This window comes from Muscardinus avellanarius (genome assembly GCF_963383645.1).
Source record: "Muscardinus avellanarius genome assembly, chromosome: 8".
Lineage (NCBI taxonomy): Eukaryota > Metazoa > Chordata > Mammalia > Rodentia > Gliridae > Muscardinus > Muscardinus avellanarius.
The window spans coordinates 90015570-90037252 of record NC_137794.1 but is presented as its reverse complement, the minus strand read 5'-3'; the positions used below and the strand labels follow the sequence as shown (position 1 = coordinate 90037252).

General features: G+C 39.8%; 1 protein-coding gene across 2 annotated transcripts in view; it reads right to left on the bottom strand.

Moving 5' to 3' along the window:
- Positions 1-652: 652 nt before the first annotated feature.
- The window catches only part of PEX7 (peroxisomal biogenesis factor 7), a gene marked incomplete at its 5' end in the record, with an annotated part of 74221 nt that continues 53190 nt past the window's right edge, over positions 653-21683 (bottom strand). For both annotated transcript variants that reach the window (XM_080700541.1, XM_080700542.1), the window contains 2 exons: positions 653-905; positions 17916-18015. In XM_080700541.1, the coding sequence (XP_080556667.1) occupies positions 837-905; positions 17916-18015 (169 nt within the window). In that variant the 3' untranslated portion in view covers positions 653-836. The remainder of the gene's footprint in view (positions 906-17915; positions 18016-21683) is intronic.

Genomic DNA, 21683 nt, shown 5'->3' with positions numbered 1-21683 from the left:
CTCTGAACTCACAACATTCCCTGTTCTAACCGCATGGCACCAGTCCTCAAGAGGAGTTCATTCAGTCTCTGGGTCAAGCACACAGAATGTGCTCAGTAAATAACTGAATAAATTAAACCTATATTAAACCCACATATCAACTACAGCTATATACACATTACATATAATACTGTATTCATAATAATAATATATTAAAATATAATCTTGTTGGGAATGTCATAAGATGATAAATAATCAATTTATTTTTATTTTTATCAACAGCAGTGATTTATATTTTACATCAAAAATGACAAATTAAAAATATATCACTATCCATATAATCTGATCTCCCATATTTTAATCTACTTTACAATACAGAGATTACATTTTCATGGATATTAAGATACATCACAACATCAATTATTCCTTAGGATTTTAAGAAACACAGCTTATGTAGTAGGCTTACAGAGTGAGCTGAATACTATAAGCTGCCTCAAAACTGACTCCAGGGTAAGTTTAAAAAATCTGAAATCTAAACAGCACGTAAGAGTATAATGTCTACATTTTTAATGGTTAATTTATTTGCAGTTAAATGTTCTTCAGTCAGCCGGGCGTGGTGGCGCACGCTTGTAATCCCCGCGCTTGGGAGGCAGAGACAGGAGGATCTCGCAGGTTCGAAGCCAGCCATGTGCGCTGGTTTAGGAGACCCTGTTCCTAAATAAAAAATGTAAAAATAGGTCTGGAAGTGTAGCCCGGAGGTAGAAGGGCTTCCAGGAACCCCAGTACCACCAAAAAAAAAAAAAAAAAAAAAGTTCTTCAGTCAACGTCCTTGTTTCTGATCAGAGCAGTGTATTTTCTCAAGCAGGAAGAGTAAGACAAACAGGATCATATATCTTTATTGTTTCATCCCAAGAACAGTCAGCCACCTACAAAACAAAAATGAAGTAAAAAGAATCACTTTTAGGCGTACAAATTTTCCAAACTGACAGCAAAAGCCTGTCAGTTTGAGTGTACTAGATCATTCAGCAGTAAACTTACTTTTAAATAGTAAAACTCAGGGATAATTTTTGATAAAAGGCCAATTTTTCCTTTTGCAAAACACTTTGGGGATTGTTACCAATTGACTGAGTTGTCTACAAGGATCCCCTCCACCTCCACCACCAGCAAAGAATTATAATTATTCCTCCTGAGTTACATGTGGAAAAGATGGACTCCAAGTATAAATCCAAGTATAAAATCCAAGTATAAAATCTAAGATTTAAATGTAAAAAAAAAGTAAGTTAGGTAAGTGAGGATGGGGAAGAAGATAAAGCACAGCTCTCGTCTTCACAGAGCTCGTTCTAGGCTCTAGAGATCCTCAGAGGAGCACGGTCCCACTTTCATGGGGGCCATGCGGGAAGACATCACAAAGCACCACATCCATACTGAGGTCACAGAGCTGGAACTGGCATTTAACCTGGGGAGTGTTTCCACTAGAAACTATACCTCCTAAAAGGAAAACTGTCCATCATTATTCGCCTAATCCTATAGTCGCAAGTTTTTATACCGTGGGATACAAAGAACAGTGTATTAACTTGCCCTGGTTTATCTATGTGCATTTTTTCAAGTGCTGGGCCTTTCTGTATGTTAAGCATCCTCTATTATGGAGAAATAAGTCCTAACCTTCTATTGCAAGGTACCTATAAGTTATGTTTCTGAATCTGTAACATTCTTCAGTCTACTTTGTTTACTCAGGACTTACAAATGGCAGGGACACTGAGTTGGCCAATGTTTACAAATGTATATTTAATTAGTAAGAAATGTATATTGAATTGTAAAAAGTATCTAAAACTTCAATGATAATTATTAATAGATTGATTTAAATTAGTGCAAATAACAATAATATGTCTCTACTCATTAAATTCCATCTGGTTCTACAAATTTAAAAAAAGTTTACAATAAAAAAATGAAGTAAAAAAAAAAAAAGAAGCAATTTACTAAGCTAACAGGCTTCAGATTCTCCAAGGTTGGGATTGTAGAGACTTCCTGGTAAGAAAAAAGGAACGTACTACCTGGTCCCTAGGGGCTCTCATTAATTACCAACACCACCCCAATGGCCTTTGGTGGCACCGGTTCCCCTTTAATTCCAGGACTGAGAGTCGACGTAAGGCTCTTTTACTGTCCCACAGACATCTCTGGCCAGCCCCAAAGACATCTTAAAAAAGACTGTGTTAAAAATAAGGGCTGGCAAAAAGGAAAAAAAAAAAACATTTAAAAAATGGCTTTGCTAGAATACGAAGTATTTAAAAAAAAAAAAAGACAAAGCAAATAGAAAGGCACAGGGCGTGGAAACAAAGGATCTGCTTTACAGTGTGAGGCGGCCCAGCCTTACGCCTGCGGAGGGTCTCCCGGCCCCATCCTGCTTCCTCTTGGTGAAACCCTCTTCCCTCCCATTCCCAGGAGCCCACTCCTGGCCAAGACTCCCAAGGCCAGACTCGGGGTAGAGAATGAGAGGGGCCAGACACAAGGTAGCTCTTTTTCTTCCCTCTACCTAGGACTGGTGTCCTCCTCCTCGGTCCTGGCCTCTACATGACGACTCGCCTCTTTGCCTATTACCCCACTGCTGGAAAATCCGTCATCTCCATAGTGGCTGTACTAGTTTGCAGTCCCACCAACAAAATGTAAGTGTATATATTCCCAAATCCTTGACAGCATTTATTATTATTTGTATTTTTGATGACTGCCATTCTAACTGGAGTTAGATGGAATCTTAGTGTCGTTTTGATGTAAATTTTCCGGATTGCTAATGATATTGAACATTTTTTCATATATTTATTGGCCATTTGTACTTCTTCCTTGGAGAACATCTATTAAGTTTAACTGCCCATTTTTTATTGTTTTTTTTAATGTTAACTTTTAAAGTTCTTTGTATATTATAGATATTAAAACCATGCTGGAGGCATCACAATACCTGATTTCAAATTCTAGTTTGAAGCAACAGTAATAAAAACAGCATGGTATCAGCACAAAAACAAAAACATGACCATTATTTCCACAGAACATAATAACCTTTGCTTGCTAATAGGATATAATACAGTAAGTAGCAGAAAAGTCATTTCATTAAAAGAACAAACATTAGAAATTATACTAAAAGAGGGGGCTGAGAATAACTGCTAAAGTTGGGTATAAGATTAAAGGTAAATAATAATATAAAATACACTGATATCATGGCTAATTGTCTAGCCTTAAGTTTTTTCCTAGTATTTGACTATAAGAGAAACATATGCCTCCATTAGAAAAATCACTCAATGCCAAAAGAGTCACTTTACAAAAGGTATAAATGTTTGTCTTTATCTTTTGTTTTTAATCTCAATTTTCAAATGGGCCGTAAGCATACTGCTCACTGTAGTTTCCTGGAGGTGTTTCCATGAGGCAGTGATCCTCCCTCTGATGAGAATCACCTGCAGGTGACAGATGAGGCCCCATCATCCCAGCCCTGATTCCAAGTCCAGTCCAGGGACTGGCATTGCTGGCATCACATGGGGCTGATACACAGCCTGGCATCTTTAAGCCAAGGTCCACAGATGGGCTTCGGAAAGTTCACAAATACAATATTATGTGTGTCTAATACATTTTAGGGAAGGGGAAGAGAATCCATAATTATCTTCAGATTCCAGACCCCAAATCTCTGTACTAATCCAGAGCATTTTTTTTTTAGGTGTGCATTGTGTGTGTGTGTGTGTGTGTGTGTGTGTGTGTGTGTTATTGGGGGTGGAACCCAGGGGCTTTTCTACCTCTGGGCTACACTCCCAGACCTATTTTATATTTTATTTGGAAACAGGGTCTCAATAAGTTGCTGAGAGCCTCACTGAGTAGCTGAGGCTGGCTTCCTCCTGTCTCAGCCTCCCAAGCGCTGGGATTACAAGTGTGCGCCACCATGCCCGGCTAGGTAGGCATTATGACCATCTGGAGAACTTTCTAATATGCAGTGAGACTTGAGAACCTCTCATAGAGAAGAAATGTTTATCAGTGTTCAGAACTGGAATTTTGTGTTGTGAACTAAGAATTCTTTTGGAGTGCTTTATGTTCAAGTAATTTTTTGGTGGTTGTTCACTGAAAGAAATTCAAGATTTTGGCAAGACTAAACCGTTCTGAAGAATTCTCTTCTTATCTTGAAGAGAAAGAAGAGATTAATAAGCCACTATTATAATGGAAAACAACTTGTACACTATTTTCACATTTCTATTTAAAATCCTGTTTCTAATCTGGTAGGTTGAGGTGTGGTAGGAAGTGAGACAATTGGGAGGAGGACTAAGGAAGAGGGAACATGGCCATCTTTACACAGAGAGCCAAGCCCTCCTACTGCTCTCCTGAACCAAGAGTCTGCCTATGCATCTTCCTGGTCTATCCAGGATCCAGAAATTCTACGAAAAGACAGACAGAACAGTACTAATGATTTAACCCATAGTTACTTACATTTTGTGTGAGGGGGCACTGGGGACTGAACCTAGAGACATTCTACCTCCAAGCTACACCCTCAGCCTGATTTTTTTTTTTTTTTTTTTTTTTTTTTGGTGGTACTGGGGTTCCTGGAAGCCCTTCTACCTCCGGGCTACGCTCCCAGACCTATTTTATATTTTTGAAACAGGGTCTCTTATGCCAGCGTGGCTGGCTTTGAACCTGCGCGATCCTCCTGTCTCCGCCTCCCAAGCGCGGGGATTACAAGCGTGCGCCACCACGCCCGGCTGATTTTTTTTTTTTTTTAATTTCTTATTTGGAAATGAAGTCTCATTAGGATGCTGAGAGCCTGCTGAGTTGCCAGAGGCTGGCTTGAGCCTGCAACCCTCCTGTCTCAGCTTCCCAAGTTCAAGCGTGTGCCACCACGCCCGGCTAACTTTTTAAAAATTTACTTTGCTTGAGATTTGTACCCTGTTGTGTTCTAAATGGGCAGAGGTGGTTTACAGATAAAACCACAGAGCCAAATGAAGTAAATAGAGGTTTTTTTAAACATCAAAGCAACCCCCCAAAAACTAACGAAAACTAAAATCTGCTCTACGAGAACAAATGGAATGAAAGCTTTCAGAAAGAGCACACAAAAATACGTGCACAATAACTTAGGCTTTGTGTTTTATGACAGCTATGAAGACAAAAGCATATTACGGCTTCTGTTTCCTAACAACATTACGGCTTCTGTTTCCTAACAACATTCACATATGGATATAAACACCTCTAGGCAACTAGAGCAAAATCGGATTCGTGTTCTTTAGGGTCACAGACCATCTTGGTCAAATCTGTGAATCTGCATTCCTTGTGTTTGAGTAAACCTTTAATAGATGTGTGTTGGATGAACCAATCTATGCGTGAGTTGTGGTTTCCGTTCTCCTAAGATTTTGCCAAGTACGGAGCCTCTCTCAAGGTCAAGAGCACGGATTCAAATGCAGGGTTAGAAATTTAGGTAAATACAGCTGGGCGTGGTGGCGCACGCTTGTAATCCCAGTACTTGGGAGGCTGAGACGGGAGGACCTGGTTTTGTGGACGGCCTCAGCTACTTAGTGAGGCCCTCCGCAACTGAGTGAGACCGTTTCAAAATAAGGAATAAAAAATAGGGCTGAAGGTGTAGCTTGGAGGTAGAAAGCCTCTGGGTTCCACCAAAAAAAAAAAAAAGAAAAAAGAAAAAGAAAAAGAAAGAAAGAAAAAAATTTGGATAAAGGCAACAAAAGTTTTACGGGATGAGGGAGGTATTAGGTGTGTGTGTGTGTGTGTGTGTGTGTGTGTGTGTGTGTGTGTGTGTGTCTGTCTGCCTGTCTGTCTGTCTAATACTGGGGGATTGAATGCAGGGGTATTCTACCTCCAAACTATACCTCCAGCCCTTTTTAATTTTCGGTTTTTGAAACAGAGTCTCACTAAGCTGCTGAGGGTCTTACTGTGCTTTTGAGGCTGTCTCTGAACCTGCAATCCTCCTATCTCAGCCTCCCAAGTACTGGGATCAAAGGCGTGCACCACTACACCGGGCTGGTTGAGACTTCTGAGCGTGATGACTATTATTTAGAGAAATTTTCCTGAGAGCTTTCTTTTATGTACAAGGAGCTCTTGGTCAGATATTCCTCTGCATTATAAAAATATATAAAATATGATTCATATATATATATATATCTATATATACACACATTCATCCATTTATTCACCAAATTTTATTGAGAGCCTCCACTATATCAGAAGTATACCAGGGCTATGACAATGAAACAATGCTCTTGCTCTTTGTCCCACAGCTCCTGCATCCAAGAGAGAGATGGATAAAGACATCTGTAATGCAGGGTGATAGGTACAATGACCGAGGCATTATGGAGCCACTGTAACCAAATTTGAGGAAAGGGAATGTTTTCAGGAAGAAGTACCATCTACGCTGGGGCTGAAAGGAAGAGTGTGCCTCAGCCCCAGGACATTTGTTCCTGCTTGTGGGACGGGGCCCAGTAGAGCAAAGGGAAGCGACTGGGCACTGGGGTAAAAGAATCAGTGGAGGACTAAAAGCTCCGGCTCCACAGCAGCTGAAGCGCTCTACACCTTCCTGGATAAAACCCTTAATCTTTTGAGAGGATTCCTTTTTTCCTGAAAGTGCTCCAGGCTTGCCTGAGAGCAGGCTGCCGAGGCCCATCTCGTTGGACCTCTTCCCTACGGAGTGAGTGAGTTTGGGGACCAGAGCACTGGGGCTCCACTGCTCCTGACCCAGGGCATTCAAGTGCAGCTTTGTTTGATTTTGTTTTTAATACTGTGAAATGAACCCAGGGGCATTCTCCCTTGGAGATAATCCCAAGCCCTTTTTATTTTGAAACAGGGTTCTACTAAATTGCTGAGGTTGGCCTTGAATCTGCAATTCTCCTATCTCAATCTCCCAAATACTAGGGTTCTAGGTGTGTGCCCTGACTCTTAGTGGAAAATGTACTCCTTAACCTGGTGGCCACCCTCTGGAGCCATCCATTCCCATGCTCTTAGGAATTCCTTTAACCTGAGATCAAAATGCAATCCTTCTCGTCAAAATAAATTAACAACGGCCTAGGAAAAGCTTTTGTCAAAATGTTGTATTTTTTTACTTAGTGTAAAATTTGAAGAGACTCCATCTTCATTACTCATTTTTAAAGGCTGCTATCTTTCAGGGTAGTGAAATATAACTTATAAGGTAAAGCCTCCATGTAAGTTCTCATTTTTGGTTGTTTGTTTCTTTTTGGTGGTGGTACTGTGGATTTAATCCAGGGTCATTCTACCTCTGAGCTACACCTTCAGCCCTTTTTATTTTTTGTTTTTTGAATCAGAGCCTTGCTAGGTTGTTAAACAGTCTCACTACTTGCTGAGGCTGTCCTCAAACCTGTGATCCTCCTGTCTCAGCCTCCCAAGTACTGGGATTGCAGGCATGCGCCACCACTTTCAGCTCCATATAAGTTCTATTTCTATTTGTCTCATTTTTACTTTTATATTGCAAAACAGATATTCCCATGTTTTAAAAATAAGCACTACTTAGAGTTACTTGTTGACGCACTTAAATTGCCAATCTCCTTAAATTAGAAATGTATGTATTACTACAAACTACTAATTTCTAAATACAGCTATAGCACATACCCCACAACACTGTCACGGAGGGAATGCGTGAGAACAATTGTATTAAACAAATATTTGCACAATTTCCTATGTTCAAAGTACCAGGCTGGTGATACACAGAATCCAAACTATCAATGAAACAATACATTCAATAAGGGGTTTATGATAAGAAACGTATCACTGGGGAGACAAATACAATGATATATAAGGCATCTTCAATACTAATGATCTTATAAGTGTCGTTTGGGGAGAAGGAAACATAACAAAAATTTCAGACTTAAAATACATGTAAAATTTAGAAATTTTATCAATTTCCTTGACTTTACTGAAATGTTTACAAGTGCCACTGATAAGGCAATTCATCTCAAATGACCTGATGTGGCTGTTGATATAACCAAAAATCCCAACTGACCCATTAAGAGGTTTACTTCATTGACATGTTTCCCCTTCCTATTTAACATTATACGCTTTTCTCTCAATTTTGTGGACAATCGTGTTTGCCCTTGGCAAACTTGTTCAATCTACTGTAATTATCCACATGACATACGGCCTCCATAGAAGTATAAACAAGAGAAATAGGCAGAAAGATGTAGTGAGAATGACTTTCGAAAAAAAGTTACTTTAAATAGTCAACTCTAAATTTTGAAAAAGGAGTCCAATCGTTATGTCACAGTATATTAATTTTGAGCTAAAGAAAGAAACATGTTTTCCTTACTCAACCAGCTTACAATAGGAAATGACTACAGGGGAGAATATGATTTATTATATTGCTTATTATGGAGTTTAGGTAAAAATAAAGAGAATAACCAATACACTAAAAAATTTTAATTAATTCATTGATTTAATATATATTTAGTACATATGTATCAGGTACTTTTTGTGTTTGTGGTACTGGGGATTGAACCCAGGGCATTCTACCTCAGAGCTATACCCCTAGACCTATTTTTTATGCTTTATTTTGAAACAGAGTCTCGCTAAGATGGAGAGGGCCTCATGAAGTAGCTGAGGCTGGCCACAAACCTGCGATCCTTCTGTCTCTGCCTCCCAAATACTGGGATTAGAAACATGTGCCGATACTCCCAGTTGACACTCAAAACATTTACTGAAGCTAGGTGTGCTGGCACGTGCTTATAATCCCAGTACTTGGAAGGCTGAGACAGGAGGATCACAAATTCAAGCCAGCCTCAGCTATTTAGTGAGACTTTGTTTCCAAATAAAATATAAAAGAGGGTTGAGGGTGTAGCTTGGCGGTAGATGGCCCCTGAGTTCTATCCCCAGCAACACACACACACACACACACACACACACACACACACACACACACTCACTCACATTTACTAAGGCGAAGAAGGAAAGGTGAAAAGAAGGAGAGAAGGAAGAGAACTCATCCTGGATTCTGAAAGGCAAAAAAACTCTGCATTGGCAGAAATGAAGGAGAGCACAGGAAACTGGCAAAACCAAGAAAGATGATTAATATTAATATGTAAGCCGAGCATGGTGGAACACACCTGTAATCTCAGTACAGAGTCTGAGACAGGAGGGTTGCAGGTTCAAGACCAGCCTCAGCAATTTAATGAGACTCTCGGCAACCTAGTAAGATCCTCTTTTAGAACAAACAAACAAAAGTATTGGGGTAGGATGCCTCTGGAGTCAATCCCCAGAACCTTCCATACACACACACACACACACACACACACACACACACACACGCACACGCACGCGCGCGCGCACGCACGCACGTACGCACACAGGGACACACACAAATAGTAATATGTAATTGGTCTGCAACTGAAAACGACAGGATGGTGAGAACAAAAATTAAAAAGGAACACAGATTATGCCAAGTCTTGAAGGCAGGATTAAAAGTTCGCTCTACTCTGAAGAAGGCTTCTAGGCTAAGAAGACATAATGTAAATGACAGTTTAACTGGGTTGATTTGCCAAGTAAAGCTGGCGTGCAACACTCATGCTGTGACATGCCACCTCTTGACACACAGTGCGGCAGGAGGTGAGTGGCCAGAGTGATTTAAAACAGAGCCAGCAAGAGTTAGAAACCCACTTGAAGGAATAGAAAAAATATAGACCACCAATGTTTCGAGGCGATAGAGATGGAAGGCGACACTTATCCCTGGGAACTCTATCTTGACAGTAAAGAGGAGCATAAGGTCAAATGTCCAGGTACCCTGAAAAACACTGAGAAAAGAAACTATGAAGATTGTGCTAAAAACACTCAAAAGACTTCAAAGGCTAGCTGAGTAGAATCCAGGGTGCAAGTGGAGCCGTAGAAGAGTAGCTCGTAGGGAGCCAGGTCCCTGTGTTTGCTTGGCTTTTAGAATCAAGGCTCTGTATGCTGTGTATCAGTGCTCCAATACCTAGAGAAAAGAACAGGACTAAAAAGATGGCGACTCAGAGGCAGGAACAGAGGTGGCAGGGCCAGGGTGTCACGGTTCTGGGCGCGCACTTGCAAGGGTTACTGTGAAGTGCAGCGGTCACAGGCCAACCCAACCACCCTGGAGTGCACCGAGAGCCGCAGAACTGGGCCTGGGGCTGGTTCACCCAGGGAAAACAAGCCTCGTTATATAACTCTAAGCTAAAATATTATACAATTACAAGACCATCACAGAGGAAACAGCCTAGACAAATGCCCGGGGACACAATGCTTCTGGCACATGTTCTTTTCAACTCTCGAGCTAGAATGTGACAGATGCAGAAACTGTCACCTGAGATGCAAGGTGAACAGGACACAGTCCTGACTACCAACAGTGCCAGCCCCCTCTGAGGTTCAGCTTTCCAGCCTCATACTGAGAACTTTAAAACACTTTTATGCACCGTCAACTTTTAAAGCTGGTATTGAAGACTGTGGGAATAGATTTAAAGCAAAACAACAGCAGAACTTCTAATAATACCAAATATTTTTAAATAAAAAATTAAAGTCAAAGATACTTTTAAAACCACACCAAAAGAAGCAGTTTAGATAAGAAACAAATCCATGCATCTTCCACTGGAAGAAAATGAAAATATCAAGAATTTCTCCTATCTTCTTTTCAGGAAAAGTCTCTATACTAGCCATATGTTCTAAGCATGGCTCAATTAGGATACTCATTCTGAAAGATTAGACCTATCAAGCACTTTGGGCGTCCTAGAAAGTGAGTTATCATTGAAAAGAAGGCGGGGGTAAGATTTGGGAGGAACCTTCTGGAACCCTGGCAATATCTGTGTGTTCCCCCTGGATAGCGTTTACATAGGTACATAATTTATTGAGCTATTACAGTTAAAATAGGTGCATTTAAAATAGATGCAGTTTTCATTATAGATGTTACACTTCAGTTAAAGTTTTTTTTTAATAACTGAAATGAAACATTAATGCTATAACAGCTTTTTCTAGAATGGCAGGACCACATGTAATCTTTATTTTTTTTATTCTAAATGTCATTTCCAAAATTTCATCATGAGAAAAAGTTAAACTTTATTAAATATATAAATGTGATATTTTATGTGTGTGTGTATGTGTATGTGTGTGTGTGCGTGTGCATGTGTGTATGTGTGTGTGTGTATGAGACAGACAGACAGACAGACAGACAGACGAGCCCAGAGGTGTTACACCATGGAGCTACACTGCACCCAGCGAGGTGAGAGCTTTAAATATACACAGGAAGCCGGGCGTAGTGGCACGCACTTGTAATCCCAGTGCTTGGAAGAATGAAAAAGGAGGATTTCAAGTTCACAGCCAACTTCAGATACTAGTGAGATTCTGTTTCAAAATTAAGAATAAAAAATAGGGCTGGAGATGTAGCTTGGAGGTAGAATCCCCAGTACTGCAAAAAATAAAATAAGTAAATATACACATAATAGATACTTTGGAAAAAATCAATATTATCTAGTTTAAAAGACACTAAAGAGCCAGATGTGGTGGCACACACCTATAATCCTAGCACTTAAGAGACTGAGACAGGAGGATCACAGGTTCGTGGCCAGTTTCAGCAACCTGGAAAGGTCTTCTGCAACTTAGTGAGACCTTCTTTCAAAATAAAAAAATAGAAATTGAGGTATATCTCTGAGGCAGAATGCCCCTTGGTTCAATTTCCAGAACCACCAAAACAAACAAAGAGCAAGAGATTAAAGCAAGAAAGAACTACGTCCCAAAAAGGAATAGGTAAAGACATATGAATCTATACCCAGCTTATAGATAATTCTACACTAAATATCAGTGAGCATTCAAAAGATCAGGATCAATACTGCACAGCACAAAGTCAGGAGCTATAAAGATAAATTAATACAGAGATTCCAATTATATAAGTGGGTATACTGCATATCACAAATCTAAAACCAGAAAAGAGCTATCCAATTTAGAAATAATAAGGATAAGAGTGAAAAGACAAAATGCTAGGACTGTGTGAATCATGTTCAGAAAGAAAAAAGAATCAAAGAAAAATTTCACCAAATAAAAGACAACTTGGGCCTGGTTAACGAGAGAGGGCGGAGAGTATTTCTCAGCAATTATCCTTAAAGAATGACCTCAGACACTTATTTGGCAGGTTTTAAACTTTTAAAGACAAGATCTTACATTCTGTCAAGAAGAAAGATGGTATAACATAAGAATACCTTTGGACCTATTTGTTCAGATCTCTAAGAAGGGAGAAGCTAAAAAGAAAAGGATTATAAATACAAGGACTCAGATAAATCCCTTTTAAGACAGAGAATACATTAAGACAGACAGCCCTCAGGTAAGTGTGCTAAGATCACAAGGAAGAGGTCTTTGAAAGGAGATGGAAAGGTACTAAGAGGTTAAAAAAAGATATACTTTCTAAGAGAATGAAACATGACCAAAGGTGACATCAAATTAACTTGCAGTCAGTACACCTAACCATGCATTGCAAAAATAAAGGACAAATATGTTAAAAATGATTTAAAACACCAAATAAACCAACACAGGTTAGCACGGTAGACGACCACTAGCTCTTCACAGTTCCTCAACGGCCCACTCCCTGGATCTGGCTGGCCTTGTAACCTGTAGCAGCAAAAGGAATGGTGTGTGTCTCCCAAGTCCAGTTCTCCAGGTGCCTTGCCCTCGCAGACACACTTGGCCCAGAGGATAACCAGCACTGCCCACCAGACACATGAAGGTGGTCATCTCAGACCACCTGGCCCTGCGTAAGCCACCGGGTGACTGGAAAGATGGGAGGGGCCCCAAGGGAGACCAAGAGAGAACTTCTGGGCTGGAATTGCTAACTCACAGGATCATGAGCAAATGAAACTTCTATTGTCTTAAGCCTCTAAGCCATGGACGAGTTTGTTATACAGTAATGGAGAACTGATAAAAGTAACAGAAAAACAAGGAGATACAAGTTATTCAAGTAGAATATTGAACTCCTTCTTAGGGGAAATAAAATTCAAATTTTATTTTCCCTAAGAAGGAGTTCAATATTTGACTTGATAAAAACATAAATGTAATAATATGAACAATTCAAATGTTTGTGTTAAAATCTATTGATGGGAACCGAGGATGTAGCTAAGTAGTACAGCACTTGCCTAGCAGGTACAAGGCCCTAGATTTGATTTGATCTCTAGTACTGCAAAAATAAAATAATAAAAATAAGATGTGCTCATCTTATTTTGAAAGAAAAAAATTAAAGTCAACAACAGAACATAAATAAAATGCAGACAAAAAAGATAAACTAAGGTAAATTTACAGGGAGAAGAACATTATACGCACATAACTGAAAAACAGTTACATAAAAAGTAACTAGATCTTAGGGCTTGGAGTTCGAAAACCTCTTCTTCAAACCCAAAACCCAATAGGTCATAAAGCCTTAACCTAAAAGGTCTCTCAAAGTTTCTTAAGTTACTTCTTATCTGCCTTTTAGCTGAGACTCCTTAGGCATTTACATTTAATGTAACTTTTGTTTTCTTTCACAGCCCATTTCCAACCTGTCAGTAAATTCTACTGTTGCCATCTTCAAAATGTTAGGCTGGGCCACGCCAAAGTGCTAGCAGTTTAATATGGTTCACCCAACATATTCTGAATCCTGCCATCCCTCCGTCTCCAGGACTCTAAATCACCCTTGCCCTGTCCTTTGCCTGGATGACTTCAAGAGACTCCAAGCTGGCCGCCTAGCCTTCACTCTTATCTATGGTCTATTCTCCTGTGGATGCCAAAATGATTCTTTAAAGACAAGTCAGATTCTATCATTTTCCTGCTTTTAAACCTCCAGTGGCTTTGTAATGCAATTCCAGTGTGAATCAAACACAATATGGGTCAACAAAGTCCCATTTAATATGACCCCTGTCTACTTTATAAAGTCTGTCTCCCTCTCATTCTCTAGGTCCCAGTCACACCGGCTTTGCTGTCTCATAACAAATCCAAAATGTTCTTCCCTTAGATACTTGGAGAGCTGGCCCCAGTTTGTTAATTAGTTTTCAGCTCAAATTTCACTTTCTTGGACAACCTTTAACATACTAGTCAGTACCCCTCTCCGGTCATTCTCTATCAGATCACCCCAATTCTGAATAGTATCTGCTGCTACATGAAATCGCCTTAACTATCTACTGGATCAATCATTAGCTTTCTCCCACAGGAGCTGAGCTCCAGGAGCAGGAACTGCCTGTTTTGTTTCCTGCTTTTTTCCCCAGTGTTTAGAACAATGCCCAGCACTCAGCGCTTGACAATTCCTTGTCAAGAAACATGACAGTGAATGAACTAGTGAATGTCAAAAGAGCATTAATATAAACAGTCACTATGTAATAATATTTCTAGAAGATTTAAAATACACTAAATGATAAAATCTCTTCAACACTTCTTTTTATGACCTGAACCACATAGCAAAACAATATAAAGAGAAATTGACTAATAATGAATAGAGACTGCTATGGACTAAATTGTATCCCTTCCCCAAAACACACAGATTGAAGCCCTAATCTCCAATGTGTGTGTATTTGGAGGTAGCTAAGATAAAATGAGACCGTAGGGTGGAGTCTAGCGCTGATCTTAGTGTCCTATAAGAAGAGTCAGCATAGAGTTCTCTTTCTCCTCCTACTCCCTCTCATATCCCCGTCAGTCTGTCTGTAGCTCTTTCTCGGTCATATGAAGACACAGCAACAAGGCAGCCACCCACAAGCCAGGAAGAGAGCTTTACCAGAAACTCATCAATCTCTACAACTCTGAAAACAAATTTCTTTTATTTAAGCCACCCAATCTGTGATATTTTATTATGCCAGCCTAAGCAGACTAATATTGAGGAAAAAAAATTAGGTAATAGCTGGGCGTGGTGGTGCACGCTTGTAATCCCAGCATTCGGGAGGCTGAGACCTGAGGATTGCGGTTCACGGACAGCCTCAGCTGCTTAGTGAGGCCCTCTGCAACTCAGTGAGACCCGGTTTCAAAATAAAGAATAAAAAATAGGGCAGGGGGTGTAGCTCGGAGGTCGAATGCCCTTGGGTTCCACCCCCAGACCCGCAAAAAAAAAAAAAAATTAGCTAATAATCTCAATACTCTAATTTTTAAAGCCATGGCAAGCTTATTGATATATATTTTAAAATTTTTACCACATAACTGTATACTCAAAACCAGGAAGACACGCACTGTTTCATTTTCAATAGCAGCCCTGCTTCTATCACAAGGTCCGTGGCAAACTGTTTCCTTGGCCTGTTTTTTCATTTTCCTTCTGCCTCTTCATATCACTGACACCTGTTCACTCATCACATCTCAGACAAGCCTATTTCCTATGGACCACCCTCCCTCTTTGTTTATTTGCAGTGCTAGGGAACACACCCAGGGCCTCACACATTGCAAGGAAGTTCTCTAGCACTGAGCGACATCCCCAAACCCTATGGATCTCTTAAACAGGTCAAATACCCTCCCTGGTTTGAGCTCCTGAAGCACGATGCGCTTCTCTTTCACAGCACTGTCACCGTCGTCCATTTACAGCCATGCGTGAGCCGGTCTACTGCGGCACTGAGCTAAATGCTTTATGAGGGCAGAGGCTATGTTTATTTTTATTCTACACTTAGTCCCATACTTACACAAGGTCTGGCATGGGAGAATATTTGTTAAAAAATAAATAAGAGCAAACACTTCTTTCCCAGGTTCCCCAATCCCAAAATTATATTTGTTATGAATGAACTCAGAAATCTTTTTGGAACATTTGAACTGTGCATTAGACTGTTTCAAAATAAAATAGGGCCGAAGGTATAGCTCAGAGGTTAAATGTTCTTAGGTTCAATTCTGAGTACCCCCCCCAAAAAAATAAATAAAGCTGGGCGTGGTGGTGCACACTTGTAATCCCAGCATTTGGGAGGCTGAAACAGGAGGATCACAGTTCACGGACAGCCTCAGTTACTTAGTGAGGTCCTTTGTAGCTGTGAATTCCAAAATAAAAAATAAAAAAAATAGGGCTGAGGATGTAGCTCGTAGGTAGAATGCCCCTGGGTTCCATCCCCGGTACCACACACACACACAAAAAAAGACACCTGCTTCTCTACCCCTGGGTGCTCTCAACGGCAACTACTTCCTTGGTGAAAATGGAATTTGGCTATCCAACTGGAAGAAACAGATGGCGACTGCCAGGCTACAAACAAAATATATGGCCTTGCAATAAAATCTCTAACTCTTTAAGGATGTGCGTCATTGATTAACGAATCCTCTGGTCACAAGGTTCCTTTTAATCAGATGGGTCTAGGGAAACATAGAAAATACGGATGTGCTTGAGACTTGGTTGAGGAATCAGCACAACTGAGGAAGCAGAGGAGCCTCACGCGCAGCCTCAGGTCCTGGTCTAGGTCGCACAGAGCAAGGTAATAAAATGTTCAAGAGTGGGTGCTTAATGTGCATTTACGAAGTCTTTGTTTGGGATTATCATGTTTCTTATTTTCTTTTTTTTTTTTTTTTTTGTACTAGGGATGGAACCCAGGGCAATTTTATCTCCAACGTACATTCCCAGCCCTATTTTTTATTCTTTATTTTTGAAACAAGGCCTCACCAAGTAGCTGAGGCTGTCCTCAAACTGTGATCCTCCTGTTTCAGCCTCCTAAGTACTGGGATTACAGACATGTGCCACCATGTCTGGCTGGGATTATCATGTTTCAGTGGGCACATTACAACTTTCTTTTCACCAGGAGAGAAGAAAGTCACAATTCTCTCATGCAAAATTATCAATAATAAATTTTTTTCTCAGAAAAGAAACTAGTTCATTTAAAGTACAGTATTGTACATTGAAGATAATTCTGTTACTCATCACTATTTCAGTTTCTTCCCTTGTATATGTTATATGTCATTTTATTTATTTATTTATTTATTTATTTATTTATTTATTTATTTTTTGTGGTACTGGGGTTCCTGGAAGCCCTTCTACCTCCGTGGTACACTCCCAGACCTATTTTATACTTTTTTTTTAAATTTGAAAACAGGGTCTCCTAAGCCAGTGCGGCTGGCTTTGAACCTGCGCGATCCTCCTGTCTCTGCTTCCCAAGTGCGGGGATTACAAGCGTGCGTCACCACGCCCGGTTTATATGTCATTTTAAAACAAATAATTTAATGTTAATGAGAATATTCTAATGTTTTTTGAGAATATTTTAAACTTAGAATTACATTTTAAATTCTTAAAATAAAAAACCTATGTATTTAAGAATACAGTAACATAAAGTGGAATTTTTCTTTTTAACCTCTAAAATTTATCATAAAAGCTTAATACCTTAATCATACTTTAGAATTTCCATGTATTATTTTGTGTTTCAGTGATATGTTGCTTTTTTCCAGTTTGTTTTACAAAATGCCTTCTCACTCAGTAATTTAGTGTTTCTGACTGAATTTATAATTTCTGAAACTAAACAGTGTTTTAAAAGCCCCTGAAGAATGTTTAGAGTGTAAAATTCTAAAGTCCTTAAAAGAAAAAAAAGAGGGAAAATAAAAGATTCATTAAAACAGAAATTCTCTTCTACTTTCTTCTCCATCTGAAGCCTCCTTCTGGACACGGGGTGTGGAGACAGAGGTAAGGTTCAGCGTGGGAAATGACCTGCCCCAATCTCAATTGCTTAGTGCTGAGTCCAGGATAAAAACGCTCCTAACCCTGGCCAACCTCTAGGGACAGGCCTGCCTCATCCCATATTAATCTTACAGCTCTAGCAAGCAGGAGAGGCCCACGCAAAACCTTCAACATGCAGGGCACAACACCTCTTAGGAAGGTTCCTTTTACTCCCAGAGAGGCATGCCAAGTTTCTGGATGCTTATTCCCCGGTACTGCACTGCTCAAATGCGTGAATTTATTCAACAAATGAGTAAATGTACTTAGGTCTACCCTAAAGGCAACGTATCCCACACGCATGACCCAGCTGTGAACTGTACAAGTAGAAAAGCCATGAGGTTATCGCCATCACCTGAGTGGGGCTCTGAAGACTCAAGTCTAAGCCACAAGTAAACTCTGTGTGATGCTCCACTGTTTCCAGAAGAGGGTCAGGCTTTGAAAAGTTCCAGAATCTGTGAAGATAAGCGAAAAGAAATAATTTAAGTGTTGATACTGCCCCTAAAATACCTTATATAAAGAAAAAAATAGATATTTGGCATAGAAAAAAGTCCATCAAAACAGGCCCAAACAATCCATCAATGAACCTGGCATGGTGGCTCATGCTTGTAATTCCAGTACTTGGGAGGTTAAGATAGGAAGATCACAAGTTTGAGGCCAGCCACAGCAATTTTGCGAAGCCCTCAGCAACATAGATCTTGTTTCAAGATTAAAAAATAAAGAGGGGGGGGGGCTCGGAGGCAGAATGTCCCTGGCTTCAATCCCTAGTATCAAAAAAATCTAAAACCCAAACAAAACATCAATCCAGGGTCAGTCTGCTAATGATCTACATTAAAAAACTCTAATCAAAAATATGTACTCCATTCTATTAGATTAAAAAAGAACAGAATTATAAATCAATCTACCATAGCAAAAGATTATTGTATTCTCATGAGGATATGCTGGAAGCTTAGTAAGTTTTCATTTAGAAAAAAAAAATGTATACTGTAGAAGGACTTTTATGATGAGCCACTAAGCCCTTGTACCTTGCCTTTTTTTTTTTTTTTTTTTTTTTTGGTACTGGGGATTGAACCCAGGGGCATTCTACCTCCAAGCTACAACTCCCAGACTTTTTTTTTTCTTTGAAAGTCTCACTAGGTTGCTGAGAGTCTCCCTATATTGCTAGGCTGCCCTTGAATTTGCAACCCTCCAGGCTTCTGGTCTCAGCCTTCCAAGTGTTGGGATGACAGGCATGTACCTCCAGACCCAGTTCTTTGTAGCAATTTCTAAAAGTTAAGGGATATAAGACAAGAGTATTGGATAAGATGAATTCTAACATTTTATGATTTTAAATTCTACTTCATTTCTCAACAAGTGACATGAAAAGATCTCAGGTTTAATTTCCATTTCAACAGCAATTCAAATGATTTAAAACAAATCTGTTTTCGTGTAAATATCTCTATAATTCTGAATCCTTTTTGTCTTTTGGAGGCATAGGCTTTCTTATAGATCACGTCAATATAATTTCCAGAGACAAGAAAAATAAAAACATATTTTCCTAAGTCAATACTATGTATTCTCCTTCTCATTTGTAGACTGGGAATGATAATATTTGCAATAATATAGCTCTGATTTCTACTGTTCAGAGAAGAATTTGGCCCTATTTTCAATACACAAAATAGTACTTTAACTTTCTAAAGCTTATTTGCTCATCATCTTTTTTATTCGACTCTAAACATACTATAAAAATGGCGTATTCAGAAGCATAGAGCACATCCTAATTCAGCTTCCCTACTGATCGACAACAGGGAACACGGTGGAGGCTGGGCAGATCGCTTTGACAGAGTAAACACACAGAACCAACAGTTTGTTTAACCTGGTGAGATGATTTCCCCAACAAATATAGAATTGGTCCTCTGAAGTTTTGAAAAGGATCACTGCTATTGGATAATCCACTGTGTGGGCACCAGAGAGATGTGGCCCTCATTTATCAGAGATTTACAGATTCTCATTTATCAGAGATCTACAGAATATTCAGGGAGAGTGATTTCACTTTTGAAAATTTGCCTGTTCAAACAATTGAGGGAACAAGTCATTGGTTTTCTCAGAATTCCTAATGGTAGCCTCCACTATCTTAGCATATTTGTTCTTTGGGGTTTAGACAGTAAACTGTATTAAAATCAAATTTCAGGATCTTGATAATGTTTATATAAGCAAAGAAAACATGTAATTTTATAACTTCATTTATAAAACCTGGTTATACACTGATTTGCATTATTTGAAACAATAATCAAATGATTTTGCATACAGCCATTATGTTCCAAAAATTCATAATGGTTTAAAATATGAATTTAAATGGCCAAAGAATGATTTTAAGAAAAATTAAAGGTAGGAAAGTAAGTTGGAACCTTCAATGAGATTGGCAAATAGATGTAACGTCCATGAAGTTACACATGCCTGACAGGAGAGGAACTCAAGATGCTACGCGGCTTTTTAGCAGCAAAAGGAAAAATGGAGCCGCAATCAGACCCTGAACTCAGAGTCTGCAACCACGTTGTTCTTGGAACACAAGAAAGATCTCCATTGAACATTCATAAACAAGAAACCTTAAGCTACATAATAAAGAATGTCCTTGCTGGGTACAGTGGCACATGCCTGTGATCCTGGCAACTTGGAAGGCTGAGGCAGGAAGACTGCAAGTTTGAGGCCAGCCTCAGTAACTTAGTGAGCCGCTGTCTCAAAATAAAATTAAAAAAATAAATAAAGCTGGGCGTAGTGGCACACACTTGTAATCCCCACCGCTTGGGAGGCAGAGACAGGAGGATCGCGTAGGTTCGAAGCCAGCCTTGCTAGTTTAAGAGACCCTGTTTCCAAATAAAATATAAAATAGGTCTGGGAGTGTAGCCCAGAGGTAGAAGGGTTTCATCCCCAGTACATTAATAAATAAATAAATAAATAAATAAATAAATAAATAAATAAATAAATAAATGAATGGGCTGGGGATGTAGCTTATCCCTTGGGTAGTGAATTGCTCTTGAGTTCAATCCCCATGCCACAAAAAGAACATCTTCAAGGCCTCAAAAGTAAGAAAGTTACCATGTCACCAGCAGTCACTTGTCAACCAATGGCATCACCCCAAAGGGCAGTTTAGTAAAACTTCTTTATCGGAAGGTCAACTGACCTAATCCAGGTATTCAGCTGACTTCACTGGTATTTGGATTTATTTCAGTAGAATGAAGGGGCTAAATCTTCTTTAGGTAAACTTGTAAGGATTGGTTTCTTTCAGTAGAACTTTGTAAGGATAATAAATCACAATAAGTTTCTGGAATGCAGTTTCTGTGATCATTGTTTTAAATTAGGGGAAAGTTTCATGTTATAGATTGGGTTTGGAATGTGCCCCAGAAGCTCATGTGTTGAAAGCATGGTCCCCAGTACAGGAAGGTTCAGGTGGGACAGGTCTGGAGGAGGGAGGCCACAGGGGGTGTGGCCCTGGGGACTGTATATGTCCTGGTCCCCTCCTCTCTCTCTGCTTCCAGCCCCTGCCAGCTTTCCTGTCATGCCCTGTCACCATGATGTTTCTGTCTTGGAGCCAGCCTACCATGGACTAAACCTCTGAAACTATGAACCCAAATAAACATTCCTTCTCTAAGTTGCTCTTGCTAGGTATTTTGGTCACAGCCACAAAAAGCTAATTAACATATACTACACTAAGAGCAAGAGAGCAGGGTCTCAGGAAAACTAAGATGCCTGATAATGTCATGCATGTGGAGAGAATTTCAGCCACAAAGTGTGATGAGCAAAGCCATCCATCCAGGAGGCTGAGATTCTTTTCACAAAGTCCATCTGGATCTGCTCTATACACAGGCTATCAGGGCTCATAGAGTCCTCCCTTACAGTGATAACCATTGTTGTTATGTTTTATGTTATTTTTGTGGTACAGGACATGGAACACAGGGGCATTCTACCTCCAAGCGATTCCCCCAATCCTATTTTATTTTTATTTTTAAACAGGGTCTCAGTAGGTTGATGAGAATCTCACTACTGGCTGAGGCTGCCCTCAAACCTGTGATCCTCCTGTCTCAGCCTCCCAAGGACTGGAATTATAGGCATGTGCCACCATGCCCGGCTCATTATTTTATATTGG